General features: G+C 42.0%; 1 protein-coding gene across 10 annotated transcripts in view; it reads left to right on the top strand.

Moving 5' to 3' along the window:
• LOC136864291 (proteoglycan 4) overlaps nt 1-27,176 on the top strand; it is a 975,577-nt gene that overhangs the window by 600,830 nt on the left and 347,571 nt on the right. For 7 of the 10 annotated variants that reach the window (XM_067141075.2, XM_067141072.2, XM_067141074.2 and 4 more), the window contains 4 exons: nt 20,489-20,777; nt 21,132-21,264; nt 21,441-21,630; nt 25,266-25,396. In XM_067141075.2, the coding sequence (XP_066997176.1) occupies nt 20,489-20,777; nt 21,132-21,264; nt 21,441-21,630; nt 25,266-25,396 (743 nt within the window). Of the gene's footprint in view, nt 1-20,440; nt 20,778-21,131; nt 21,265-21,440; nt 21,631-25,265; nt 25,397-27,176 lie in introns of all 10 variants that reach the window. The other 3 variants (XM_067141081.2, XM_067141080.2, XM_067141070.2) reach the window with 2 other exon arrangements.

Genomic DNA, 27,176 nt, shown 5'->3' with positions numbered 1-27,176 from the left:
TTGGAGGAGTATAGATAACAGTTTGCAATTCGTCTTTAGTTAACAGAAAAATTCACTATATTATTCATACGTACTGTATTTTATTATTAAAATACATGGCAAATGAAGTTTCATGCAAATTGTTTAGATAAGGAGAATCAAAATCAAATTAGTTATATGGCTGACTAAACGTGACAGGACGGTTTTACCGAATGTTCATTTCGTGAGTAAAGTTCTATGTTAATGTAGGTGTTCCTTCAATGTTAAACTACAACTACTGTTTTATATGGCAAATATTAGTTATTCGTGTACTGGGAAATTTAATCAGTAAAATAAGTTATTCATTATCCATGCCTATATTTGCTCCTCCAGAATTTATTTTTCACTTCGGTAATAATTACTCTTGTCGTAACTTTATATTACAGATATAGTTTTATCATAAAATTTTTCGCCGGCCCGTCGTGTAGGGGTAGCGTGTCTGCAGCTTACCCGCAGGAACCGGGTTCGATTCCCGGCCAGGTCAGGGAGTTTTACCTGGGTCTGAGGGCTGGTTCGAGGCCCACTCAGCATACGTGATTACAATTGAGGAGCTATCTGACGGTGAGATAGCGGCCCCGGTCTAGAAAGCCAAGAATAACGGCCGAGAGAACCGTCGTGCTGACCACACGACACCTCGTAATCTGCAGGTCTCCAGGCTGAGCAGCGATCGCTTGGTAGGCCAAGGCCCTTAAAGGGCTGTAGTACCATGGGGTTAGGTTAGGTAGGGTTTGGGTTTAAATTTTTCCATAAGAGATATATAGTTCTTAATCATACACTTTTATCTCTCCACACTCCATGAACACGTATTCATATTTTGGTACATATTCGATAACTGCATCGTCTGGTAGTTCTGATTTTCCTGGCAAATCCTGTTGTTGAATACTCGATCTACACAGGAAAACATTTTAGAGAAAACAGTTAACGCAGTGGGATGGTCTAATGCTGAAATGAACCAAGTGGCTTTTAAAAATATCTGATTTTTTGCTAGTGGTATTACGTTGCACCGACACAGATAGGCTTATAGCGACGATGGGATAGGAAAGGGCCAGGAGTTGGGAGGAAGCGACCGTGGCCTTAATTAAGGTACATCCCCAGAATTTGCCTGGTGTGAAAATGGGAAACTACGGAAAACCATCTTCAGGGCTGCCGACAGTGGGATTCGAACCCACTATCTCCGGATGCAAGCTCACAGCTGCGCGCCCTTAACCGCACGGCCAACTCGCCCGGTAAAATCTGATTTAATAACACCAGACCAAAGCGTAAAGCACGCCCCTTCTAGGGCCAGAGAGAAGCATGCGGTATTTACACCCCGACTTCCTGTAAGGAAATGTTTCTCTACGGTATAAAGACGCTAGTACCATGTGTCACATTCTATTATTTTTCCTAAATTGTATCCTATGGGCCATAGTATCAACCCAGGAATGATGAAGGTTTTCAAAAGCCTGCTAAAATTCGTCCCCTTACATTCGGGAGATAGTGGGTTCGAACCTCACTGTCGGCAAACCATAAAGATAGTTTTCCGTGATTTCTCATTAAACACCAGACAAATGCTGGGGCTGTACCTTAGTTGAGGCCACGGCCACTTCCTTCCCACTCCTAGTCATTTCCCATCCCATAAAACCCGGCTGTGTCGGTGCGACGTAAAGCCAATTGTAAAAATTAAATTAAAAATTCGTCCCACCAGTTCATTACCCCTTTTAAGAGAGATTGTAAGCAACATTAGAAGGAAGTGAAGTACATACAGAAGATCATGACCTCGCTAACTAAGATTAATGTTAGGTAGATGACGAAAAAAATTACTTTAGAGTGATCAGTGGTATCACAAAACATAATTTAATAATGCCATGTGAACTGTTTCGTTTTTGGTTTGTTTGATCAGTGATCACTTGTACTATTCATTGCGTATCAATACGTAACTCTTACAATAACGATAAATATGGACGTTTTCAATGCACATTATCTACTCAGAAGTGTTGTACAATTTGTTATCGCATTACGGGTACATAGTAAGCTATGGCGAGAGTGAAATGCTGAAGATCATGATCATTAATACACTAATAATAAAATCATTGAAATAAACCATTACTTTGTTATAATTAGCAAAGTGCTCTACAAGTTCTCTTGTGTTTCATAGGTAACAAAATCCTCCTTTTAAAACTACAGTCTTGCAATAGATTCACACTGTAAGAAAGTAAGTTAGTACAATAGTGTTGTTAGTTTTTCTCGAAATTATGCTTACGTCCCTTGGTTATCTTTAGCGTAAGACCATCTAATTACAGCGCAAATTGACTGAAGGTGTTCATGCAGCAGAAAGTATGAAATTTAAGTACTTCATTAAGCGCCATGAAATTTGCACTTAAAGTACAGGTAATATTAGTTCCAAAGTCAGAGGTTTATTACTCCAAACTGGATAACTTTACACAATTTACGCAATTTATGCCTATGATTTTTTCCTTCTTACCTTAATATAGGTATATTTCAGCATTTCTTTCTTTCTTTCTTTCTTTCTTTCTTTCTTTCTTAAACTGTTTACCCTCCAGGGTTGGCTTTTCCCTCGGACTTAGCGAGGGATCCCACCTCTACCGCCTCAAGGGCAGTGTCCTGGAGTGTGAGACTTTGGGTCAGGGATACAACTGAGGAGAATGACCAGTAACTCGCCCAGGCGGCTTCACCTGCTATTTCAACATTCCTACTAGCTATATGTCCATTCCCGTGGTCTACATATTCATTTTTAGTGTAGATTTATTTGCTGTTCGAATTTCACCTGCAGTATGAGTTTTTTTCTAGTTGCTTTACGTCGCACCGACACAAATAGGTCTTATGGCGACGATGGGACAGGGAAGGGCTGGGAGTGGGAAGGAAGCGGCCGTGGCCTCAATTAAGGTACAGCCCCAGCATTTGCCTGGTGTGAAAATGGGAAATCACGGAAAACCATCTTCAGGGCTGCCGACAGTGGGGTTCGAACCTACTATCTTCCGAATACTGGATACTGGCCGCACTTAAGCGACTGCAGCTATCGAGCTCGGTCAGTATGAATTTAAAGGTCTAGAATAAGGCACACCCCTTCTTACCTAAACGCACCGAATTGAGACATGAGTGGAAATCGCAATCTTAGTCATTCTAGAAGTGACTGTTCGTGGTTCACTAATTCGGCTCCAGAAGAATATCGAGTTGGTGCCTAGGCTGCTTCCTTCCCGATTGTCGTCCCGGCTACCTACAGACACAAACATTCTAAGCTCATGAAGCAGAATCATTTAACCCTAAAATACGCAATTCATTATTTCTTTCCGCTACAGAGTCTACTATAACACCTCAGTCTTAGGGAATGTCCATATTCATGGATGCTCGTGAGACAAACAGTATTTTAGTACTGATTGTATACGATTTTACAGCACTCAAGATAACTTCACATTCGACCAGATTCAACTCTATTATTGTCTTGACAACGAAGACAAACAATTCACAGATGTATGAAGAAGGGTGTTAATTATTGCAACACTAGTACCACCTAGCGAGCCCATCTGCAAAGTAGAAGTAAATGCAGACTTCTTCACAATTATACAGCAGAAACAAGAACACTAAACAGTCTAAGAGCGTGCAAAGAAAAACAAGGAAATTCTCCTTCATTCATAATGAAAACCTGTTTTCCAGTCATTGACGGGTCATGGATGTAACGAATGAAGCAGATATAGGCTGTTAGTACGATGGGGTCGCCACTCCCAAAGTGATTTATTAATGAATGATAGATGCAATGAAATGAGAATGGAGAGTGTTGCTGGAATGAAAGGTGACAGGGAAAACCGGAGTACCCGGAGAAAAACCTGTCCCGCCTCCGCTTTGTCCAGCACAAATCTCACATGGAGTGACCGGGATTTGAACCACGGTATCCAGCGGTGAGAGGCCGGCGCGCTGCCGTCTGAGCCACGGAGGCTTTCGTTTAATGAAAAGAAGAAATATGTCAGAATGAACATCAGCCATTCAGATGATTAATTACTTGTCTTAGAATGTTACACTCTGAATATCGTTGTTTATTCCCTCTTAGGCCTGAATGTTTGAAAAAATGAAGCTTAAAGGTAAGGTAGGCCGGGCTGAGTGGCTGAGTAAAGCATATAGCACTATTATTATTATTATTATTATTATTATTATTATTATTATTATCATTATTATTATTATTATTATTATTATTATTATTAAGGTAAGGTATAAACATGACTGTTTACTTAAACATCGATAGGAAGGTAAAATGTGTAAACAGAATATCACAGCGTAATTCCAAATAACACAGAGAGCGCTTAGTTTGTTGTGAAAATTGGTAAACTGGTCATTTTTCATTTCTCGTGGTGCGGGAACTGTGGGACGTGAAAATCTCTTAACGCTTCAGATATGATGATCAACATACGTTCCATATTTCGTCAGGAAACGTCCACAATCCAAAAAGAGCGGTACATTAAATTACAAAATGGGTTGTAATTGGCGACCTTCAGAATGATTACAGAGCGGTGTAGGATTGGCGCACATGGTCACAGACGACTTTCCTTAGAGCACTATCAAAGGTGTGGCGTAGAAGACCCCTGTATCATCAGAGGAAGGCCTTGTCGCTCGAATTCACGCAGCGACCGAAACTCAGCCAACAAACACATTAACAACGATTGGTACATATGCAGCTCTACGTCAGTCACCAACACAGTATTTCGAGGACGGTCAGCGAATGAATGGTAATAGCCTCTGTGCAGCAGGTAAGGAATATGTTAGCGACCACGTGGCTATGTTCTTATGTAGAACTTAATTCTCCTCCAAATATTTGTATTCATCATAAAATAACGAGATAAAGGACAGACGCTAGTACCTGATATATTATTATTATTATTATTATTATTATTATTATTATTATTATTATTATTATTATTATTATTATTATTATTATTATTATTATTATTATTATTCGTTCGTTCGAAATCAGTTTATCCTCCAGGTTCGTTTTTTCCCTCGAACTCAGCCAGGGATCCAACCTCTACCACCTCAAGGGCAGTGTCCTGGAGCTTCAGACTCTGGGTCGGGGGATACAACTGGGGAGTATGACCAGTAACTCGCCCAGGCGGCCTCACCTGCTATGCTGAACAGGGGCCTTTTGGGGGATGGGAAGATTGGAAGGGATAGACAGGGAAGCGGCCGTGGCCTTAAGTTAGGTACCATCCCGGCATTTGCCTGGAGGAGAAGTGGGAAACCACGGAAAACCACTTCCAGGATGGCTTAGGTGGGAATCGAACCCCCCTCTACTCAGATGACCTCCCGATGCTGAGTGGACCCCGTTCCAGCCCTAGTACCACTTTTCAAATTTCGTGGCAGAGCCGGGAATCGAACCCGGGCCTCCGGGGGTGGCAGCTAATCACACTAACCAGCGGACATTATTATTATTATTATTATTATTATTACGTCAGTGAAAATGAAATGAAGTGTATGGCTGTTAGTGGCAGGAGATCCCAGGACGGGTTCGGCTTTCCAGGTGCAGGTTTTTCTATTTGACTCCCGTAGGCGACCTGCGCATCTTGATGAGGATGAAATGATGATGAAGACAACACATACACCCAGCCCCCGTGCCATTGGAATTAACCAATTAAAGTTAAAATCCCCGACCCACCCGGGAATCGAATCCGAGCCCCTCTGAACCGAAGGCCAGTACGCTGACCGTTCAGCCAACGAGTCGGACATAAGAAGTAACTCATCACATGTGTAAAACCTAAAGATAGAAGACAGAAATACTGTAAATACTGATTACTTCTCTGTTATAATAATTATAAGTATCTAACAAGGAAACTTTGCCGATTCTGTGTCATCCCAAATCAATAAGACGCAGCCATTATTCACACAATGACAGCCTCCACTCACTGGAGTGGCGAAATGACTGACTTTCAAGCACTGGGAACGAACTGCTATGGACACAGGCTCGTTGCAGTTTTTTTTTTTTTTTTTTTTTTTTTTTTGCTAGGGGCTTTACGTCGCACCGACACAGATAGGTCTTATGGCGACTATGGGATAGGAAAGGCCTAGGAGTTGGAAGGAAGCGGCCGTGTCCTTAATTAAGGTACAGCCCCAGCATTTGCCTGGTGTGAAAATGGGAAACCACGGAAAACCATCTTCAGGGCTGCCGATAGTGGGATTCGAACCTACTATCTCCCGGATGCAAGCTCACAGCCGCGCGCCTCTACGCGCACGGCCAACTCGCCCGGTCGTTGCAGTTTTTGACAACGCTGATCTTGTGCAGGCAGTTGGTCATTTAACGAGCTTGCTTCACCGCCTGTTTGTCCGATTCGTTGGCTGAACGGTCAGCGTACTGGCCTTCGGTTCAGAGGGTCCCGGGTTCGATTCTCGCCCGGGTCGGGGATTTTAACCTTAATTCCAATGGCACGGGGGCTGGGTGTATGTGTTGTCTTCATCATCATTTCATCCTCGTCACGACGCGCAGGTCGCCTACGGGAGTCATATAGAAAGTCCTGCACCTGGAGAGCCGAACCCGTCCTGGGATATCTCGGCACTAAAAGCCATACGACATTTCGGTTTTTTTTTTTACCGCCTCTATGATATAACTTTGGCTAGGAACAAGGAAAATTCAACTTTTAAATAACCATTGTGAACCCCAGTACTCGATCGAGGAAACTACGTAAGGCAGGATGACCAGATTACTCCTTTGACTTCTTAAAGCCTAGTCATTTACTGAAACACTCAGTCGTTGCAATGAAAACTTAACATAACAGTGAATAAGAAGTTCGGAACGGTCGTAGGACAACGACGAAAGTCTGCATAACTGCTTTGATATCAAAAACCTGTTGCAAAAAAAGAAAAACACCTATAGCTCAGAAGTTAAAGTTGTTCTGCCGGGTCCAGACTCTGTACGAATTCTGTTCGGTTTTGACCCATATTTCTTTCCTATTTCTACATCAAAATATTTTAACTACATACTTTTCCGGAATGCATTGCAATTTCTTGGCATGTTGCATGTCCCCGAATGCAATATTTCTTGCTTTATTAACTAGCCTCAAATTTTCTAGAAGATCTGTAGGGCCTACATGATGTGCAAAGCGTCTGTATTTCCAAACTGTTTTGGCAATGTTCAATAAAACATACTTAACAATAAGGGACACATGAATAACGTGAACATAAGTATAACATGATGTGTTGTGTTTACTTTTTAAATCATTGTCACTTACTTTACCTGATACAGGATTCATAGCAAGTAGCAGGGAATTATAAATGCGTAGTGGGCGTAAATACTTGGTAGACACTGTAATAACTTTATAGATGGTGAAAGACTTGGAGATATTTCTAATAGAGAAGTCTGAAGAAGCTGAAAATGATTCATTAATGTGAGAGGGTATAACAGAAATTACGTGTTAATAAAGCATATCATTGGGATATTATGATACTGTAGGTTATTTTTGAACTTCACCTGGCTATGATATCTGATTATAAGGACGCTTGACCGGGCAAGTTGGCCGTGCAGCAAGGGTTGCACAGCTGTGAGCTTGCATCCGGGAGATAGAGGGTTCGAACACCACCATCCGGAGCCCTGAAGATGGTTTTCCGTGGTTTCCCATTTTCACACCAGGAAAATGCCGGGGATGTACCTTCATTACGGCCACGGCCGCTTCCTTCCCACTCCTAGTCCTTTCCTATCCCATCGTCGCCATAAGACCTATCTGTGTCTGTGTGACGTAAAAAATCAAATTGTAAAAAACAAAGAAGGATGCTTCATTTTTTACCTTTTTATTCGAACTTCAGGTGTTTGCCAAGTGAATTTATATTTCCTCGTCATCAACCCATGTAAATCGAAATCACATAAGTAAAATAACGAATTCCATCATGCTGCACCAATATTTTTTGCAGTAAAAGATAAATGGTCCATAAGATATAATAAACTAACACTTTAACAGCTAAGTTAACAAAACGCTAACGTGAACTCAGTTAGTCTTCAGAACTGCTGCTCATAACGTATTGCTTCGCAAACTCAGATCTCTGGAGAATGGTAGAAATGTGGGCGTGGAGGGAGTCTGGGCGATCTTTACCTGCTATAATGTGCGTGTTGTTTCGTTTGCTTGTACACCACTAGAACTAAAATATATATTTATTATTTAACAACCGATCAAGTGGCCGTGCGGTTAGGGTAGCGCAGCTGTGAGCTTGCATTCGGGAGGGAGTAGGTTCGAACCCCCACAGTCGACAGCCCTGAAGATGGTTTTCTGTAGTTTCCCATTTTCACACCAGGCAAATGCTGGGGCTGTACTTTCATTCAGGTCACGGCCGCTCCTTCCCACTCCTATCCCTTTCCTATCACGTCGTCGCCGAAAGACCTATCTGTGTCGGAACGACGTAAAGCAAATTGTAAAAATATATATATTTAACAGACTATGAGTTGTGCAGTCACATCGAAAATACATCCATCGCAGTTAAATCGGTGTTCTCACATCAAAAATACATCCATCGCAGTTAAATCGGTGTTCTCACATCAAAAATACACCCATCGCAGTTAGGTAGGGGTTGTCGCATATAAAATACAACCATCTCAGTTAAATATGTGTTGTCATACCGAAAATACGCATCCATCACTGTTAAACAGGTTTTGTCACATGGGAAATACATTCATCGCAGTTCTATAGGTGTTGTTGAATGAAAAATACAATCTTAGTTAAATAGGTGTTGTCGCTTCAAATATACACGTATCACAGTTAAATAGGCGTTGTCACATCAAAAATACACCCATCGCAGTTAGGTAGGGGTTGTCACATATAAAATACAACCATCTCAGTTAAATAGGTGTTGTCATATCGAAAATACGCATCCATCACTGTTAAACAGGTTTTGTCACATGGGAAATACATTCATTGCAGTTCTATAGGTGTTGTTGCATGAAAAATACAATCGTAGTTAAATAGGTGTTGTCGCTTCAAATATACACGTATCACAGTTAAATAGGCGTTGTCACATCAAAAATACAACCATCGCAGTTAAATGGTTGTTGTCACATAAGGATAAATCCATCGCAGTTAAATAGGCGTTGTCGCTTCAAAAACACAACAATCACAGTTAATTAGATATTGTCACATCCAGAATACACCTGTCGCAATTAAATAGGTGTTGTCACGTCGAAAGTACGCCTATTATTGTTAAATAGATGTTGTTATATCTAGAATATGTATCTTGCGCATCAATAAGCCAAAAAACCTGTCGCAGTTAAATAGACTCTTCAAATATCGAGGAGCATCGCTTGGACCTAGGTTTTCATTAATCTACATTCTTCACACAAACATTTTGACCGTTTGAGTATTTTCTTAACATATAAAGTAGTTTTTTTAGTCCGAAAATACTTTTCAAGTTTCGAAATATTATCTTGGCAAGGAAACAACTTATCAGTATGAGGTCTCAACTCTCGCTTGTTTACTTTTCTTAGGGACAGTTTGTGTGGAGTGTCGAAGAATGCAAAGGGACACTGAGGCGTTATCAACGGTGAGACTGTATTATCGATGGGTTGCTGTCCAAATGGAGACAAAACAACAAAATACTTCACCTCTGCTAGTATAGTATATTAAATGACGTTTGTGTCATAAAATTTTACTTTCAGGTGAACACGCAAATGTTCACTTCATAGCATGTTATCCCCCCTCCCCCCCCCCACACACACACAGTGTTGACTTGACGGACACACTGCAATTCCATGTTCTCCCACACATGGACTCTGCTTAGCCAGATGTACACCACAGTAAACATGAGCTTAGTCCTTCCTGTTTATCCAAACAGTACACGTCGACTCTCTCAAACTTTCTTCTTTCACTTTCCTCTAGCAAGTTATTCTTGCGAGAGGTAATGAGCAACATATTGCTGGCTACCATTATTCACTGCATTTTGTGAAAATCTTATGGAGAATTGAAGCGAAAATTGGATAATCCATGAAATAATTAGGCTTCTGCCTTCAAAATATAAACTTTGTAGTATCGACGCAGAATATGCAGGGTGTATCATAAACACTTGGACAAAGGTCGGGGACGGTTTCCTCACTCCAAAACAATATCCTCGTTTAGGAGGTATAATTGAAAGAACATTTTACGGTGACACATTACATGTTCGACATTGGCACCTCGTAGGAAGTATTCAACTCATAGCAACTCAAAGAATATGTTCAAAACGTCTTCCTCAATCATCTACACACGCATGAACTTGACGGATCGAGGAATGTGGTACCCTTTCGGAGACTCCCACACAGTGTAGAATGGTTTCGCAAGCTCCGAATACACGTTGATACAGTGCCTCTGCAGTTGAAATTTCCTTTACATAAACCAACCATTTTACGTGTCTCTACAGATAGAAATCCAAAGGATTGAGGTCGGGCGAACAGGTAGGCCACGAAATTGGTTCTCCCATATCTATCCATCGGTCATGCAGTGCATCGCAAACAATGTGACTAAAATGTGCTCGAGATCCGTTATGAATAAACCAAATTATTTGTCATTTTGCCAGGGGCACATTCTGCAGAAAATCTGGAAGGGTTTTCACAGTAAACAAGGTAGACATTGTCTGTAAGACGTTCTGGGAGAACATATGGACCTAACAGACAGTCGCCAACAATTCCAGTCCACACATTGATCTTAAATTGATGCTGGTGTCTAACCTGAATTATACCGACAAGTTTCGCGTCAGCTCGAAAATGCTGGTTTTGGACATTTGTGATACCATTTCTTCCAAATGTTCCCTCATCTGTTAACATCCTGAAGACACAAACAATGGATTGGTTGTGTGCTCAACGAATCGTCGACAGAAATTCTCCCGTGGTGGGTAATCCACAGGCGAAAGACCCTGAAACACGTTGAAGATGATATGGCTACACGTGAAGTACCCTCCATGCGGTACTACGCCATATACCACATGTTCGGGCCAGTTGCCTTGTGCTGATACCTGGATCTTCTTCGACAATTTGGAGAATGCGTTCTTCCTGGGCAGACGTACGAATACCTTTTTGTCTGCCTGGATCCACAATTTGTGGTACTAAGGCTCGTGTCTCAGCAGTTCGACGACAAACAGGAAAGGTTTGATGACTCGACTGCCCGCGGTCTGGAATCCCCATATGTTACAGCTTTATGGTATCGCGTCCATTGCATTTCGAAATACCAAACGTAAAACTCATATCTGCCTGCTCAAGAAATGAATATACTGCCATGATCAAACGACTGTAACTGTAGTAACTGTACATAACACACAGCAGTGACAGACACACCACTAACCACTACACACAACTGACGCAAATGACAAGTGCCCATGACATAAGCAAACTGACTTGTATCGATAGTTGTAATAGTCATAGCTATTTGTACGTGTTTCCAATCGGCACTTAACGTAGGTAGTAAAGTCACAATGGCGACACCTGAGAATGGCAATCGGAGCGTGGGTGTCGGTGCATAGCCGAATAAAAGCTTGCCGCGTGAGAACAGTGTACGACACGGTACGTGATGTTGCCACCGCGCAAACATCGCCGAACTCGGCCGGGATCGAACCCGCAATCTAGATGTTATGGGTCCAACGCGGTAACCACGCACTCATCAGCGCTAGCTATCGCCAACATGACTCGATTACCTGACAAATTTGAATTTACCTACGTTGTTGAAGTGTGCCTCGAACAAAGACTTTCAATAATAATAACAATAATATACAGTAGGTCCTACGACAAAAACTGTTGCGGTGTTTCATTGATCAGTATATCAGGCAAGGTGTTCACTGGCATCCTGGAAGTAAGTGTGCGATCAGTGGTTGAGAGTAAGTTGGATGAAAACCACAGACGGGCTGTCAGTATCAGATTTTCTGTATGCACCAGGTACTTGAAAAATACTACGAGAGGAACAGACGGTTATGTTTATATTTCACAGATCTAAAGAAGGCATACCGTCGTTGCGCCTGCAAAACTCCCTATGTGAAATATTTTAGCTTAGAATTTAGCCGGTAGGTTTCTGTCATCTAAGGTTCAATATTGTGAGTATATTGTCAAGGAATTCTCGTTCTTCATAACATATGTGCAATGGATCAATAATTCTCCAAATTAGCGGTTTTCGCAGGCACAACGACGAAATAACAGAGTACCGAAGGAAAAGATTTTTGCCGTACTCGGGGATTATGGGATTTGCTGCCAAGACCTAATGCTTACAGTGCACTACGTCTTCTGGTATGGGCTAGAGCAAATTTGTTACCTTCATTGATCTGTCTCTGTCTTATCCTTGGCTTTAGCAATATGCTAGTGACTGGGATATGAGCGATGCTAGTAATGCCATTCCTTATACAGCCAGTCCTTGCTATGAATGGTGAGAAAATGTCGCTCATAGGGTCTGTTGGTGCTTGCATTTCAGTGGGCTTAGCATACTTACATGCAACTGCAGCTTCTGGATCAATGTGGAAAGCAACTTGAAACTACATCACTCCTCATTTCCCTGATACGCCTCTTCAGAAATGCCTAGGCCATCTATGACAGCTAATGGTGGAGCTGTTGCGAATCCAACCAGCCGTCGGCCTGAGGGCTGAACATACACGTAATAATAATAATAATAATAATAATAATAATAATAATAATAATAATAATAATTTTTAAAACTCAAAACGATGCATTTCAGGGTGTCTGTTTATCGTATATTGTGACTTGTTTTGGAGTGAGGAACTCGCCCACACAGTTTGCCCAAGTATTTCTGATACACCTTGTATCCGAAGAATTTCAGTACACACATATTAATCTTCATTAGAGACTGTTATTGCTTTCAGCGCTCAGCTCAGTGAATTGAAAAACCAGCGCCAGTCTCCTCTGTTTTAACTAGTTTTCTGGCCTGGTATAGTTCTATACCCCTTATCTTTCAATCGTCAAAAACTAAGTCGTCTTGGTCTCCCTCTACTTCTCTTACCCTCCATAACAGAGTCCATTATTCTCCTAGGTAACCTATCCTCCTCCATTTACCTCACAGGATCCCACCACCGAAGCCGGCTTATGCGTACAGCTTCATCCAGCGAGTTCATTCCTAACTTATCCTTTATCTCCTCATTCTCAGTCCCCTTCCATTGTTCCCGCCTGTTTGTACCAGCGATCATTCACGCTGTTTTCATGCCCGTTACTACTAACTTATGAATAAGATATCCTGAGTCCACCCAGCTTTCACTTCCGTAAAGCAAATTTGGTCTGGAAACAGACCGATGTAAAGATAGTTTCGTCCGGGAGCTGACTAACATTTTATAGAACAATGTAAATCGCAAGTGCGAGCTCACTGCGATAGATTTGCTGGACCTTGTTTCAATCTCGCTTACTATAGGGCCTACTACCATCCTGGAAGGACATACATCCTAAAAATTTGAAATTATCTACCTGTTCTATCTTTGTATCCTCGATCTGACATTCAATTCTCTTGAATTTCTTACCTATCGACATCAATTTAGTCTTGGAAAGGCTAATTTTCATACGATACTTATTACACCTATTTTCAAGTTCTAATATATCAGACTGCAGACTTTCAGCGCAATCTGCCATTTACACCAAGTCGTAAGCATAGGCTAAACTGCGTATTACTTGTTCACCTAACTGAATCCCTCCCTTTCACCAGATGGTCCATGTAACTATGATTAACAAAGGTGAAAGAACCAAGAACTTATCCTACCATCAATTCTCACTGCAGCCTTATTGATTTTAATAATCTACTCTTAATCCCATAGTGCCGCTGTACGGTGAACATTTTTTCCCTCAGTACTATGCCACATGCCTTCTCTAGATTTACGAAACATAAACATAACTGTCTATTCTTCTCATTGCGTTCTTCAGTTACCTGGTACATACTGAAAATGTGATTCTCCCAGCCCCTCTGTGACCTGAAACCACACGGGTTTTCGTCCAACTTAATCTCAACGACTGATCGCATCCGCCCTTCCACAATCCCAGTGAACGCTTTGCCTGGTATACCGATCAGTGTGATACCTCGATAGTTGTTGCAATTCTTCTCGTTGCCTTGCTTAATGATAGGTGCAGTTACTGCGTACCTTACTAACATTCCATACTAATCTAATTACTCTATGAAGCCATTTCATCCCTGCCTTCACCATTTCGAGTCAAATTTCTTCTAATCCCTCTGCTTTATGACATTGCAGTTTATTTACCATCTTTTCCACTTCCTCAAGCGTGATTTCACCAACACCATTGTCCTCCACCCCATGAGCTCGGTTGTTCGTGATGTCATGAGGAAGATTTCCTTTCACGTTGAGAAGATTTTCAGAAGATTCCTTTCACCTGTCCAGTGATTTCCTGGGATTTATTATTAGCTCACCTGATTTACCCAAAACACTATTCATTTTCTCTTTCCCTGCCATTCTTAGAACCAGGAAGGTTTCCCTGCTGCTTGACCTAACCTTTTCTAGGTTATTACCAAAATCTTCCCATGACTTCTTGGATTCAAAAATGAATTGTTTCGCTCTGTTCTTTTAATCTACGCACAATTCCCGGTCTGCGTCAGTCCTTGTTTGGAGCCATTTCTGATAAGCCTTCTTTTTACGTTTACAAACTGCTCTCACTTCTTTATTCCAAAAAGATGTTCGCTTTTTCCCGTCTTTACACATAATTATTCCTAGGCATTCCCTTACTGTTGATACTACAGCATTCCTGTATGCCACCCATTCTCTTCCTCTATTCTGAACCTGTTTTCTGTCCATTCTTTTGAACTTTCCATAGTCCTATCCATGTACTTCTGTCTAATTTCCTCGTCCTGGAGATTTCTACCTTTATTCGTCTGCAAACAGACTTCACTTTCTCTAACCTAGACCTAGAGATACTTAATTCACTACAGATCAGATAGTGGTAGGTATCATCGAAAAATTCCCAGAAAACCGGCAGGTTCCTAACGATTTCCTGAACTTAAATTATGTTAAGATATAGTCTCTTATGGATCTGGTGCCCTTACCCTCTCATCTGTAGCGGTAATAGCCTTATCCTTGAAGAATATATTCGTAATGGTTAATCCTATAACAGCACAGAAATCCAATAAACGCTTCCCGTTTCAGTTTAGCTTCCATATCTTCCCCACATTTATCAATCACCCTTTCGAATCCTTTAGTTCAATTTCCGACTCTCGCATTGAAATCGCCCATCAGCACTATCATATACTTGCTGTTGACCCTGACTACAACGCTAAACATTGCTTCATAAAACTTGTCATATTCCTCTTCATCTGTACAAGTACATGGTGAATGCACTGAGACAGTTGTCGTCCTGATTCCTCCAACTCCGAAATCTGTCCACATCATTCGCTCATTTACATGCCTAACGTAAACTATGTTGCGTGATGAACAGTCCTACCCCAGACTTTATCCTTCCCTTTTTAACACCCGTCAAGTACACTTTATAATCTATCATCTCTTCATCGTTATCTCCCCTTACGCGAATATCATTAACTACTAACACATCCAGGTGCAGTTATACTTTCTTCCTTTCTTTCTTCCACAAGCCATATTAATAGTGATAGCACCCAATCGAATTATATTTCGTTCGCCAAGTTGTTTTCAAGAAGTCCCTCGCCAGTCAAATAAGAGCGGGACTCCATCACTCCCACAGGTCCGAGGCTAGCTTAAAACGTTCTGAGCGTTCACAGTGAAAATTCTGTGAAGCAGGATGCTACCCTATTTACACATAGTCTCATTGAGAACTCTCCTCTAACGGGTTAGTGATGTAGAATGTGTTCTTGCTTCTTCATTATGATCAATATTCATGAAATATACATATGTGCGATTTATACACTACCCCGAATAACATATAGGGTTTTAGTGATAGATGTGGAAAGGGTCCATGAAAGGAACAAGCGTTAGGAACGTTAGCCCGCGGTGTAGGGTTAACGTGCCTGCCTCTTACCCGGAGGCCCCGGATTCGATTCCCGGCCAGGCCAGGGATTTTTACCTGGACCTGAGGGCTGGTTCGAGGTCCACTTAGCCTACGTGATTAGAATTGAGGAGCTATCTGATGGTGAGATAGCGGCCCGGTCTAGAAAGCCAAGAATAACGGTCGAGAGGATTCGTCGTGCTGACCACACGACACCTCGTAATCTGCAGGCCTTCGGGCTGAGCAGCGGTCGTTTGGTAGGCCGTGGTCCTTCGGGGCTGTTGCACTATGGGGTGGGGGTTAGGAACGTTGTGAAGCCATGAAAATTTTGATATATATAATTTACCAATAATCTAAAATGTCAACCGTTAAAATAGTGTGTTGATTCAATACATCCTTTAATTGTAATATTGGTGCTAAAAGTAAACATAATTTTGTAATATAAAGTCCCTAACATCTCATTGCCACTGTAGTAAGCGAGCACCAACTCTTAAATACCTCTGTACTACTGTATTTTGGTCGTTTGGACGCTGCATATTTTTATGTTCCCGTAGATGTTAGTGAACAAGTTGTGGTCATTCTGTATTATGATAAAATGTCCCTCAAATGAAAATAAGCCGTAATAGCCAAAATTATTATATAAATCGTAGCCTATATTAGATATCTTCAAAAAATACATAAATAAACATCAGCTATTGTGTCTTATATTTCAAATGCTACATTTACCGAGACGAAAAAGCCTTGTAGTACCATTTCATTTTCACCGAAACATGCTGCACATCGTTGACTGTTCCATTATAGTAAAATTAGTTACTGAAACCACGTATTCAAGATGTAGTTGCAAAAATAATCTCAACTCATATTCAAGGTTATTTAGTTTGTCTTTGACGATTAATGAAAGAAGAATTCGGTTATGAGGTTTCAGGATCGTAGAGGATCCATTCCTCCTCCTTTCTTTTCTTTTTTCGGTATTTCGCCACTCATGTCTTGACCTTAGAACCTCCCAATTGATGTTCACCTATTCACTTTGGCCTCGTGCTTCCCTAATTCCATCCTGTTATATCAGTTTTAGTTAAATGTGATTGAACACCGTCCAGCCACCGCAGTATTGATTTTCAACTTTGTTTTTACCACTCAACTTTGTATGTTATATAATTCGGGAAAATTATTGCTTAATCCATTCTTATGAAATGACTCTGCCAATACAGTCCTCTCCTCATTTTATTTCCTACTATACCCGAATCATTAAATAGCTTATTGAGTTCCTGTGGCTTCTTATACACCAGGTTCCTTTATCACAGATGGAGCTGTATATACCGATGAGCCATTGCATTATGTCCACCTACTTAATACAACTTAGAACCTCCTTTCGTCAGCAGAGCTGCGACCACTTGACTCAGCGAGGTTGCGGAAGGTATCCTGGGGTATCTGGTACCACAAGCGCAACAGAATGGCGTACATAACTGGGCGGTGGTGATGTAGCACAAACCTGCTCTCTAAGTCAAATAGCAAATGTTCAATAGGGTTCATATCCGGCTGTTTGAGAGGCACGGCATTAAATCAAAATCACTATCACTAATGATTAACCTATTGGACTGAATACAAAGAATGTCATATTTGCTGACAATATTTGTGTTTTAACCCAGTCCAGATAATTATGCGAATTAATATACAGGCTGCAGAACTGCTTCAATGAATTGCCCATGTACCCTATTAATCTGGCCAACGGCCGTAGCCGTGTTGAACAACCGGATCCCGTGAGATCTCCGAAGTTAAGCTACATTGGGCGTGGTCGTGAGTTGGATGGGTTGCCACGCGCTGTTGGTGGGGGTAAGGGAATGGAGGAGCGGAAAGGAACTGGCCACCCTATCGCACGTAAACTCCGGCTCAGGATCACCTCTGCGGAGGTTCGGACCTGCCTTCGGGCAGAATAACCCTTACCTTACCTATTAATCTGAATCAAAAGAAAACCCATGTTACACTTTTCCATCTACGCCTTCGTGCTGGAAATAACAAAACTTAATATCAGTTGGGAAGGAAGGCAACTCGATTTCATCCCTGTTGTCAAATACCTTGAACTTCAGCTTGATCGGTCTTTTACTTTTAGGGAATGACAGTCTATCAAGATTAGTTTCCTACGCATGCTAAGAGGGTCAAGCTGGGGAGCATACGGACTACAGTCTTCGCACTTCCTTTCTCTACAGCTGAGTGTGCTTGTCATGAGTGGGTCAACTCTGTCCATTCGAAGAAAGTGTATATTGATTTGAACGATACGTGCCATGCAATTTCTGGCTGCCTCATACCAACAAACGTTTAAACAGAAGAATCTATCAGACGTGATTAAAATCTCCGACCCGGTCGGGAATCGAACCCGGTACCCTCTGAACAGAAGACCTCAACGCTGGCAATTCAGCCAAGGAGTAGGACAATCGCCATCCTCTCTATGGTCATGAAATAGTACAGCAGCGTCACAGGTCACGGAGCAGTTTCATTAATAACAGCAGGGCAGCTCCAGCCACACCAAGCGTTTTAAGGAATCAATACTGTTAGTAACAGTCCACACTCTCCGACTACAATCGGCCAGCAGAAGAAACTCCAGCACATGCTTTACAATCTTGCCCTGTCTGGAAGACACTTAATAGGATAAGAACTGGAATGCATAGAACCAAGGCTACACTCAAAAGATGGAGTTATACACAGATTGCTCATTGCGACTGTGTTGCAATTCAAGAGCTTGTGCATCTACAGTATTTCACTGCCCAAATTGTCCGGTGGAAACCCAACTTGAAGACTTCATTACTGTCAGTGATAAAGCTATTGTGGCTGCTTCATACTAGGGCGCTTTCAGCAGTTGAAGATATTTAGATACGATCGCCATCACTATCATGTTCCCCGAACCAGTCCTTCACAATCCTGGCAGTGTGGCATGGTGCGTTTTCCTGTTGCAAGTGGCAGTCACCATCACCATGGACTTGAACGGATGGACTTATGTTTTTAATAATGCCCAGTACCTGGCTAGCTGTCTGGCTCCAAGGCTAAATGGTTAGAGTGCTAGCCTTTGGTCACAGGGGTCCCGGGTTCGATTCCCGGCAGGATCGGGAATTTTAACCATAATTGGTTAATTCCCCCGACACGGGGACCGGGTGTATGTGTCGTCTTCATCACCATTTCATCCTCATCACGACGCACAGGTCGCCTACGGGAGTCAAATCAAAAGACCTGCACCAGACCTCTGCGGAGGCCGCACGCCATTATTATACTGGCTATCTGTTAGTAGGGATTGGCGTGCCGGAATAATGGGACCCAGTATGTCTCATGAAACATCGCCCAGAGCATCACATCTCCTCCAGCAGCCTGTCTTCGCCCGACCACGCCTCCTATAAAACTCGGTGTACAAGAGCTCGGCTGTCGACGTGAGGAACTTAGAATCTGGATTATTCGGACCAGGTGAACTTTTTCCAATGATCCACAGTCCAGAGGTGATGATTTTGTCCCACCTCATGCGTTGCTTTCAGTGGAGTGCAGTCAACAGTGGGGTGCGACTGGGTCGACGACCCCATGCGCAGCAGTGTTCGACGAACCGTATGCTGGGAAACATTGGCCTGGTCATCGCCGTTGTACTGTTGATGATTTCTCAAACTGTGGCTCGGCGGTCGCTCCGAACAATGTTTGACAATCTCCTCTGGCCTGTGGCATCGATGAGTTGCCCATCGTTGCACCATTTTCGATACGTGCTCACAACAGCGGCACGAGAGCAGTCCACAAGTCGCACCGTTTCAGAGATGCTGGTACCAAGGCCAATTTGCCAGATCAGAACCATTCTGACGCTGGAGACATTACTAACAGCAATCCTGTAGATCTGCCCTATATATTCTATGCCACCATCATGTAACTTGTTACTCTCCCCGCTCCAGGCGCGCTAAATTTTCTCTGGTCGGAGTGGTCGTAAAGCAATGCCTCATCAGTGTATTTTCCTGAGTACGTTCAATAGCCAGGCTGCTCTTTCAGGAACATTCCAAGTCTCTCCTCCAGCTTCAACAATAGGCTTTATTATTGTCTTACCAATACTTACGTCATGTCTTTACTGGTCTCATACCCTCAAATTTGATGGCGCATGGAATCAGAAGTTATGCAGTGACCGAAATATGTTGCTGCCTATTTAAGTCACGCAATTGCATAAACATCTTCAGTCTACTCACAGATTAACTATAGTAGAATATGGGATGACTAGTTTGTCGTCGAGAGAAGAATTTAACAAAGGGGAATATTTAATATAGCCAACCAAACAAGGTGGCTAATGAGAGCTGCATTATTGCTGCAGCCATCACATTGGTTTGAACTGACTATTTAATCACAGCGCAAATTCCAGAATGTTACATCACACCCTTTCTTTCATCCATGCTACCTTCCTGGAGCACATGTATGGTATATTCCGACGTTCCCCAGTGGGCAGGTGTTGGCGTCTAGGTATCCCCAAGTAAAAGAATGGTGATTCTGTTTTCATTGAGATTTTAATTTTTGAATGTACTGAAGTACACCTTCTTTTTGTGACAGCTGAGCTCTATGAGTGAGTAGGTGACGTGTGCCTACATATGTATACAGATGATCGCGAGTTACCCCCCTCCCGCTCCCGCCCCAACTGCTGGTCCTCTGAGCAATGCCATCTCGCGTATCAGCACCGAGTACCGTCTGCAGTTTGCTTGGCCTCGAGGAAGCCGCGGAAGTCGAGCGACTAGAGGCCGCACTACCAGAACCGAGGACATGAAGGCTGGCGGGGCGGGTGGACCTCCTCGAAAGAGTCTGTCCATGGGGGCCATCCGGCCTACCGGCAACGTCGGACCTGCCCCCGTCCATAAGAAGCGAAGTGCAGACTATGATCATGGAGATGAAGGTAAAGAACTGTCTGCAAGGTGTGTGTCTTCAGCAGATCCAAATTTATCTATAGATATATCAGTTTGCAGTTTGCTTTATTCTAGAAACTAAATATAAGCGTTACAAATAATTGATCAGAGTAAATATTAAATTATTTTAAGGAGTTACTTTGCGAAATTAAGTTTAAAGTACATATAGTTCTGTAGTATATTCTATTTCCTCTCATATTTAATGTGTAACATAAAGGGAGTTTCATTGTTTTCCATTCTCAGTTTATAGATGGTCCTGAAGATAAGCCTGTAAATATGTTGGTGTAAAAGGTAAGGAGATTTACCGTAGGTTGCAGGAAGAGAAAGTTGCTCCATTGTTTTAGGAACCTCAGAACTGGAACCACTTGTGGGTCCTGAAGTGACCGATGGCCCAGCCTCACTAGATGTTGATGAACTTCGAGGAGAAGAAAAAATCCAAGACGAAATTCATGGCAAAGAGGAAAAGTCTAGACGCAGGTACGATTGCTCAGTATCACTGCATCTTCTTCTTTGTGGTGTAGCGTTTTGAACTCTGTATTTAGTTAGAACATGAAGAATGTTGTGATGTGAAATAATTAAAAAAAATATATATATTCTGAGAATTGCTAGTAAACCAGGATTAAGTAACGTATTTCTCATCATTTATTATTTAGGAAGGAATTTAAGACCGAATACAAGAAAAAGTTCCGCCCATTCTCACAATACGATTATGTCGAAGGCAAGTTCCAGAAGAAGAAAGAGGCTGATAGTGAGTCGTTACCAGTGCCACTACCTGAACTTCCAAAGAGCGATTCGTGGTATCGAGAAGTCATCGAACTGCGTAAGAAAGCTGGGGAATACAAGGTGAGCAGACGCATTGATAATAGTGATCTTACATAACAGGGATGATATTTACTAATTAGGGTGGCTCTTGGCGCTCTGCAAATGTTTTCCTTGACATTCTGTTCCGAATAATTCCAAATAAATCGGCTTACAAAACAAAGCTACATTTTAATTTGACATCAAACATGTATCTTTATTACAAAATAAAAACGTTAGAAGAAACACAAAACTCTAGAACCAAACTGTAGATTTTGATGTCGATAAGATATCTCGTTTTCGAAAATAGAGCACAGACTTTCACGTGCTTCTTTGATGACACTCCATTTGTACTTAAAACGACGACATGCACTTGAAGAGTTGTAAATATGACCTTCCTCTAAATCCTAAATCTTACAATCACTCAAGGGTTCAGGAAGGTCTTTAAAATTTAGATGAGATAGCTTGTGAAGAAGACCATAAATACAATACAATTCACAGTATCAATGTACAAAATGTTCTATACTCCAGTAATACAACATGAGTATATTACATAATTTAACATGATGTAATGATCCGGTTGATGTCCCTATGGGGAAAATATACCGAGCTCGACAGCTGCATTCGCTTAAGTGCGGCCAGTATCCAGTATTCGGGAGATAGTGGGTTCGAACCCCACTGTCGGCAGCCCTGAAGATGGTTTTCCGCGGTTTCCCATTTCTCACACTAGGACGTTAATTAAGGCGACGGCCATTTCCTTCCCACTCCCAACCCTTTCCTATCTCATCGTCGCCATAAGACCTATCTGTGTCGGTGCGACGTAAAGCAACTAGTAAAAAATGAAGAAAAGAGTACATGGGAATAACATTCATTCAGAGAGCTGGAATTTAATATTGAGGGAAATTTTGAATAAATGTGAATGTAATTTTGAATCGATTTATTTTCATTAGATATTAGCAACACTCCCAGCACCTCTCGCATTCAAGTCGGAATTCGAAGTGGAATTTGAACACTGCTGATAACAATAGGGAAGAATTCAAAAGCTTACCTCTGATCAATCTTGGTCGCGTCTCATCTTTCTTCTCAGCATCTACATCAATAAGAGTACATTAACTGCACTTCTAACAGATGCACAGAAGGTCCAAGAAGTTCCACGTTAATGAAGTTTCTCTAACAAACCATGACGATTGTTGGACTTACTCCACTAATGGTTGTCAACAGCAATTTTTTCCCCATTCCACCCAGCCTTACAACGCTCGACGTGAGAGCTCTCCGGGCCTTATGTTTGAAAAGGTCCTTTATGTAGCTTAAGGCACCACATGCACAGGTATAACGATTAGGTATGTCCAAACTCTCAGCACACATTCCTCACACGTAAAAGAGGAATATGGGCATGGGCCCGGAAACGCTTTATTACCATGTTCGAAATCATTTTATCCAACTCTGCTTATTGCATTAATTACGGGAAACACATAGGAACAGAACGTATCTGCATACTACATGAAATGTTCAAACTGCCATCCGTTAGCATTGATACATGTACCAGCCTGCCATACCACTGATGCGCTCAAATTCTACAATTGTATCGCCATGGAAGGGATGAGCCCGCCTTACACTGGCACCAGACTGGTTAGTCTTCTCGATCTGTGATACAGCATAAGTAGAGGGGTGGTTTTAACCGTGACACTGGTGATGCACGGGCTGGTTCAAGGCTATATCAGTTTTCTTACTATGACGGCTGTTCAGACAGACTGAAGGGCAATACTGTGATGAGGTACGTACCAAACCCGAAGCTGATGTACGCAGGGTGGACGTAGAAGCTCTCTATATGGAAATAGCAAGTTTATGTAGTATGGTGTGCCTTGCCTTTAACTTAGCAGCTCTGTTAGAGAGATGCTTGTTGAAAGACAACGTCCTGTCAAGAGTTATTCCAAGACACCTGGGATTTGAATTTTCGTGTAGGGGAATACCATTGAATGAAACATCAAATTTACTACATGTTTACCTATTGCCTAGGTGGAAAAAGCAGGTTTATGTTTTACTTATGCTTGGTGTTAACCACCACTTCGTGGAGTACTCCATTCGAGTTGTAAGATATGTGTCTAAGTTTGTCTCTCTGTCACATTCTTACAAGTGCGTTAACTAACTAATGCTAGATCGTCAGCGTGAGCAAACTTTCGGGAGATGGTGCAATGTAGAGGTTAAACAACATTACCGATGGCGTATAGTTGTTCACGATTGCCGCATTGTTGACTTTTACTACAATAGAAAATGTGTCATTGCCATTGCTCTTTGAAATGAGATGAGCGTTCGCAAGAGTTCTTCGAACAAAAGTTACAGGAGCATATGACTGCTGAGTAAGAGATCAGGTTAACCTGTAACCATGGAGTGCAGTTGTGAGACGTCAGGGGTATGTCTTACTACATCAGTATTATTTTCCTCTAAAAACTTGTACAGGTCTTGCTCATTCCTTCTATGTTGATCTGAAGGATTCCCAAAATAGATCGTAAAGTCTTTGTTGATTAGCTCTTAAAAGTTGGCAAATGACATGATTTTGTAAATCGTAGGCCAGGAGATCGTGCAGCCTTAGAACTGACGTTCAGTTGAGTACTGGATAATCTAGTCCAAGTACCTATGCAGGGGTAAACTTTCTGCAAGAACATACACTAAGTAGAATAAAGTTCAGCTCGTGTCTTCCACCAACTTAGAGATTTCTCAGTCATGAGCATTTTATGGACTGTAGGCAAATCCCAGTTAAAGACAGGAGACAGAGCGAGTTGGCCGTGGGGTTAGGATCGCGTAGCTCTGAGCTTGCGTTCTGGAGATGGTGGGTGCGTTAACGGCAACCCTGAAGTTGGTTTTTCATGGTTTCTCGTTTTCACACTAGGAAAATGCTGTGCCGTAATTGTGGTCACAGACGCTTCCTCCCCAATCCTAACACTTTCCCATCCTTGTGTCACCGAAAACCTTCAGTGCGTTGGTGCGACGTCAAACTCTTAGCAAGAAATAAAAATAAAAATAATTTAAAAATTTACTAATCATTTACTATAATGCCGTATGTATGGTATATTTTATTGTGTATAGGTAAATAGCGATTTTTTTCGAGCCATACATGTGAAAGATACATTTGTCGCAAAACATGAATTCCAAACTGGTAAAAGAAAACTACAGCCACCCTTCGCCTGACAATTTCTTTCAGTGAAGTTGATTTAAGCGAATAAAGCCGTAAATGATCTCTGTCACTGTTGGTAATTTTAATTTCGTAATATTAAATGCTTACGGTATTGATAGTGATAAATGATTCATTACATAATCGATATATACCACAGGATTCATTGCCTGGCACTTGTTTGAAAATAAGATCATAGGCCTGATGTCTTGTTCTGTAAAATCTGATGACCCAAGTCCACTTCCCCATGCATGAGCCTATTGTAGTCACTATCTTATACAGTGTACTGTACATACACATTACCATTAGAGTTGCCATGGCCAATTCCGTTCCCGTGCCTCCTTTTGTCTCCTCATTTCTGTAGTGAATAGTAACTGAACAAATGAAATTTATATACAGAACATTTCAATTCCCATAGTGTAACTTAGTAAATAATTCATAACATAAATTCCTCTATGAAGTTGATTCTCTTGATTCAGAGTATGATTCTTTTGTGATTTCTTGTCTGCAGCACAGGGGGTGGGGTACGGAACTGATACCCCAGCATATAGCTGAGCTCTATAACAAGCAGATGACTCTTTGGGAACAAGTTTCACGTCGGAGTTCACTCTCAGCACTTTCACTGGCTTCAACCACTCCCAGGTATTGTGAAAATCGCATTTGATGAATTAATGATTCAGTTTATTAGTTAGTCACGTGAAACTTACAGTAAAACAGAGAGCACATGTCATTTCCATAAAACACGTAGAAATTCATGGTACAATTTCGTACGAAGTATTAAGAATATTCTTTCAACGTTAGCTGACCCTTAGATATTCTCCCCCTCCCCGTTTTCTTGTCTCGTCATTGTCGTTGTAGTCCGCCTCCGTAGCGTAAAGGTTAGCGTTCTTAGCTGCCGTCCTTGGGGGCCCGGGTTCGATTCCCCGTACTGCCACAAATTTAACAATGGCAGGAGGGCTGGTATGTGGTTAAAATGATACATATAGCTTACTTCCATTGGGGCTGTGTCTGAAAACAGCTGCACCACTCGGGATGAGGACACGAATTTACTTTACTTTACTTTACCGTCGTTCTTCTACTACCAATCCCTGTGTATTGGAAATATAAAATAATGTAATAAGAATAAACAATAAACATTATACATTTTAGCATGTTTTACTGACAATGTTTATGAGTAATGAATTTTAGCCTTACTAGCAACTGCCCATTGCTAACGTAATGAAACCCTTCAGTGAAAAATGAAATGGCGTATAGCTCTTAGCAAAGCAAATACGGTAGAGACAATACGCGACACTTACGGATTTAGCCTTCTTAAATTGGGAGCTAATTCGACGGTGGCGCTCCTAGTGACTTGACCTGAAAAGTCGAGCTAAATTCAAATATCAATGGAAATGCATATACGGAAATGGATAAATAAATTACGTCTAGAAAGAAAGTGTTATTGAGATATTAACTTCGAAGTTGCTAAAGCAATTATGGATAAATGAATGAAGAATTACTTCTTCTTCTTCTTCTTCTTCTTAATCTGTTAATCTGAGTAGAGGTGGGTTCGATTCCCACCTCAGCCTTCCTGGAAGTCGTTTTCCGTGGTTTCCCACTTCTCCTCCAGGCAAATGCCGGGATGGTACCTAACTTAAGGCCACGGCGGGTTCCTTGTCTATCCCTTCCAATCTTCCCATCCCCCACCAAGGCCCCTGTTCAGATTAGCAGGTGAGGCCGCCTGGGCGAGGTACTGGTCATTTCCCCAGTTGTATCCCCGACCCAAAGTCTGAAGCTCTAGGACACTGCCCTTGAGGTGGTAGAGGTGGGATCCCTCGCTGAGTCCGAGGGAAAAACCGGCCCTGGAGGATAAACAGATTAAGAAGAAGAATAAGAAATTCAATAACAGTACAGTCACACTGCTGAATGTGTCAATGCATATTACGGAAAAATGGTGAGTGTTGGAGAAAAACTGAGCTCAGTTTTGGATTCAGCAGTCCAGAAAACTACGAGGGCAAATCAAAAAGTAAGTTAGACTAGCTCGCCGCGAGAGCACGCTGTGTGTCGTGACCGCTGCCAACGCGGAACAAGCTACAATAACTGCTGACACGTCCAATAGGAAGGTTGTGTGGTACCCGTCGTGTTGTGTGCGCAGAGCGGGCTAGGCTCAATGGCGCGTCAACTGGATGTTCACTCCAAATTGGAGGTGCGTGTAACGTTCAGATTTCTATGGCCTAAACGGCTAAATTGTACAGACATTCATTGTGAAATCACTGCTGTATATGGTGAGCGTGCAGTTTCCCTCCCATGTATTGTAAAGTGGTGTAAGAAATTGACGCCGGACGCACGGATCTCACGGACGAATATCGCTAAGGCATGCCCGCAACGTCCAGTACCGTTCCAAATGTTGACCGTGTGGATGGAATCATTAGAGAGAATCGGT

Source organism: Anabrus simplex, chromosome 2, assembly GCF_040414725.1.
Source record: "Anabrus simplex isolate iqAnaSimp1 chromosome 2, ASM4041472v1, whole genome shotgun sequence".
Taxonomy (NCBI): Eukaryota; Metazoa; Arthropoda; class Insecta; order Orthoptera; family Tettigoniidae; genus Anabrus; species Anabrus simplex.
The sequence above is the reverse complement of the archived record's forward strand: the minus strand, read 5'-3'. Positions and strand labels throughout refer to the sequence as shown.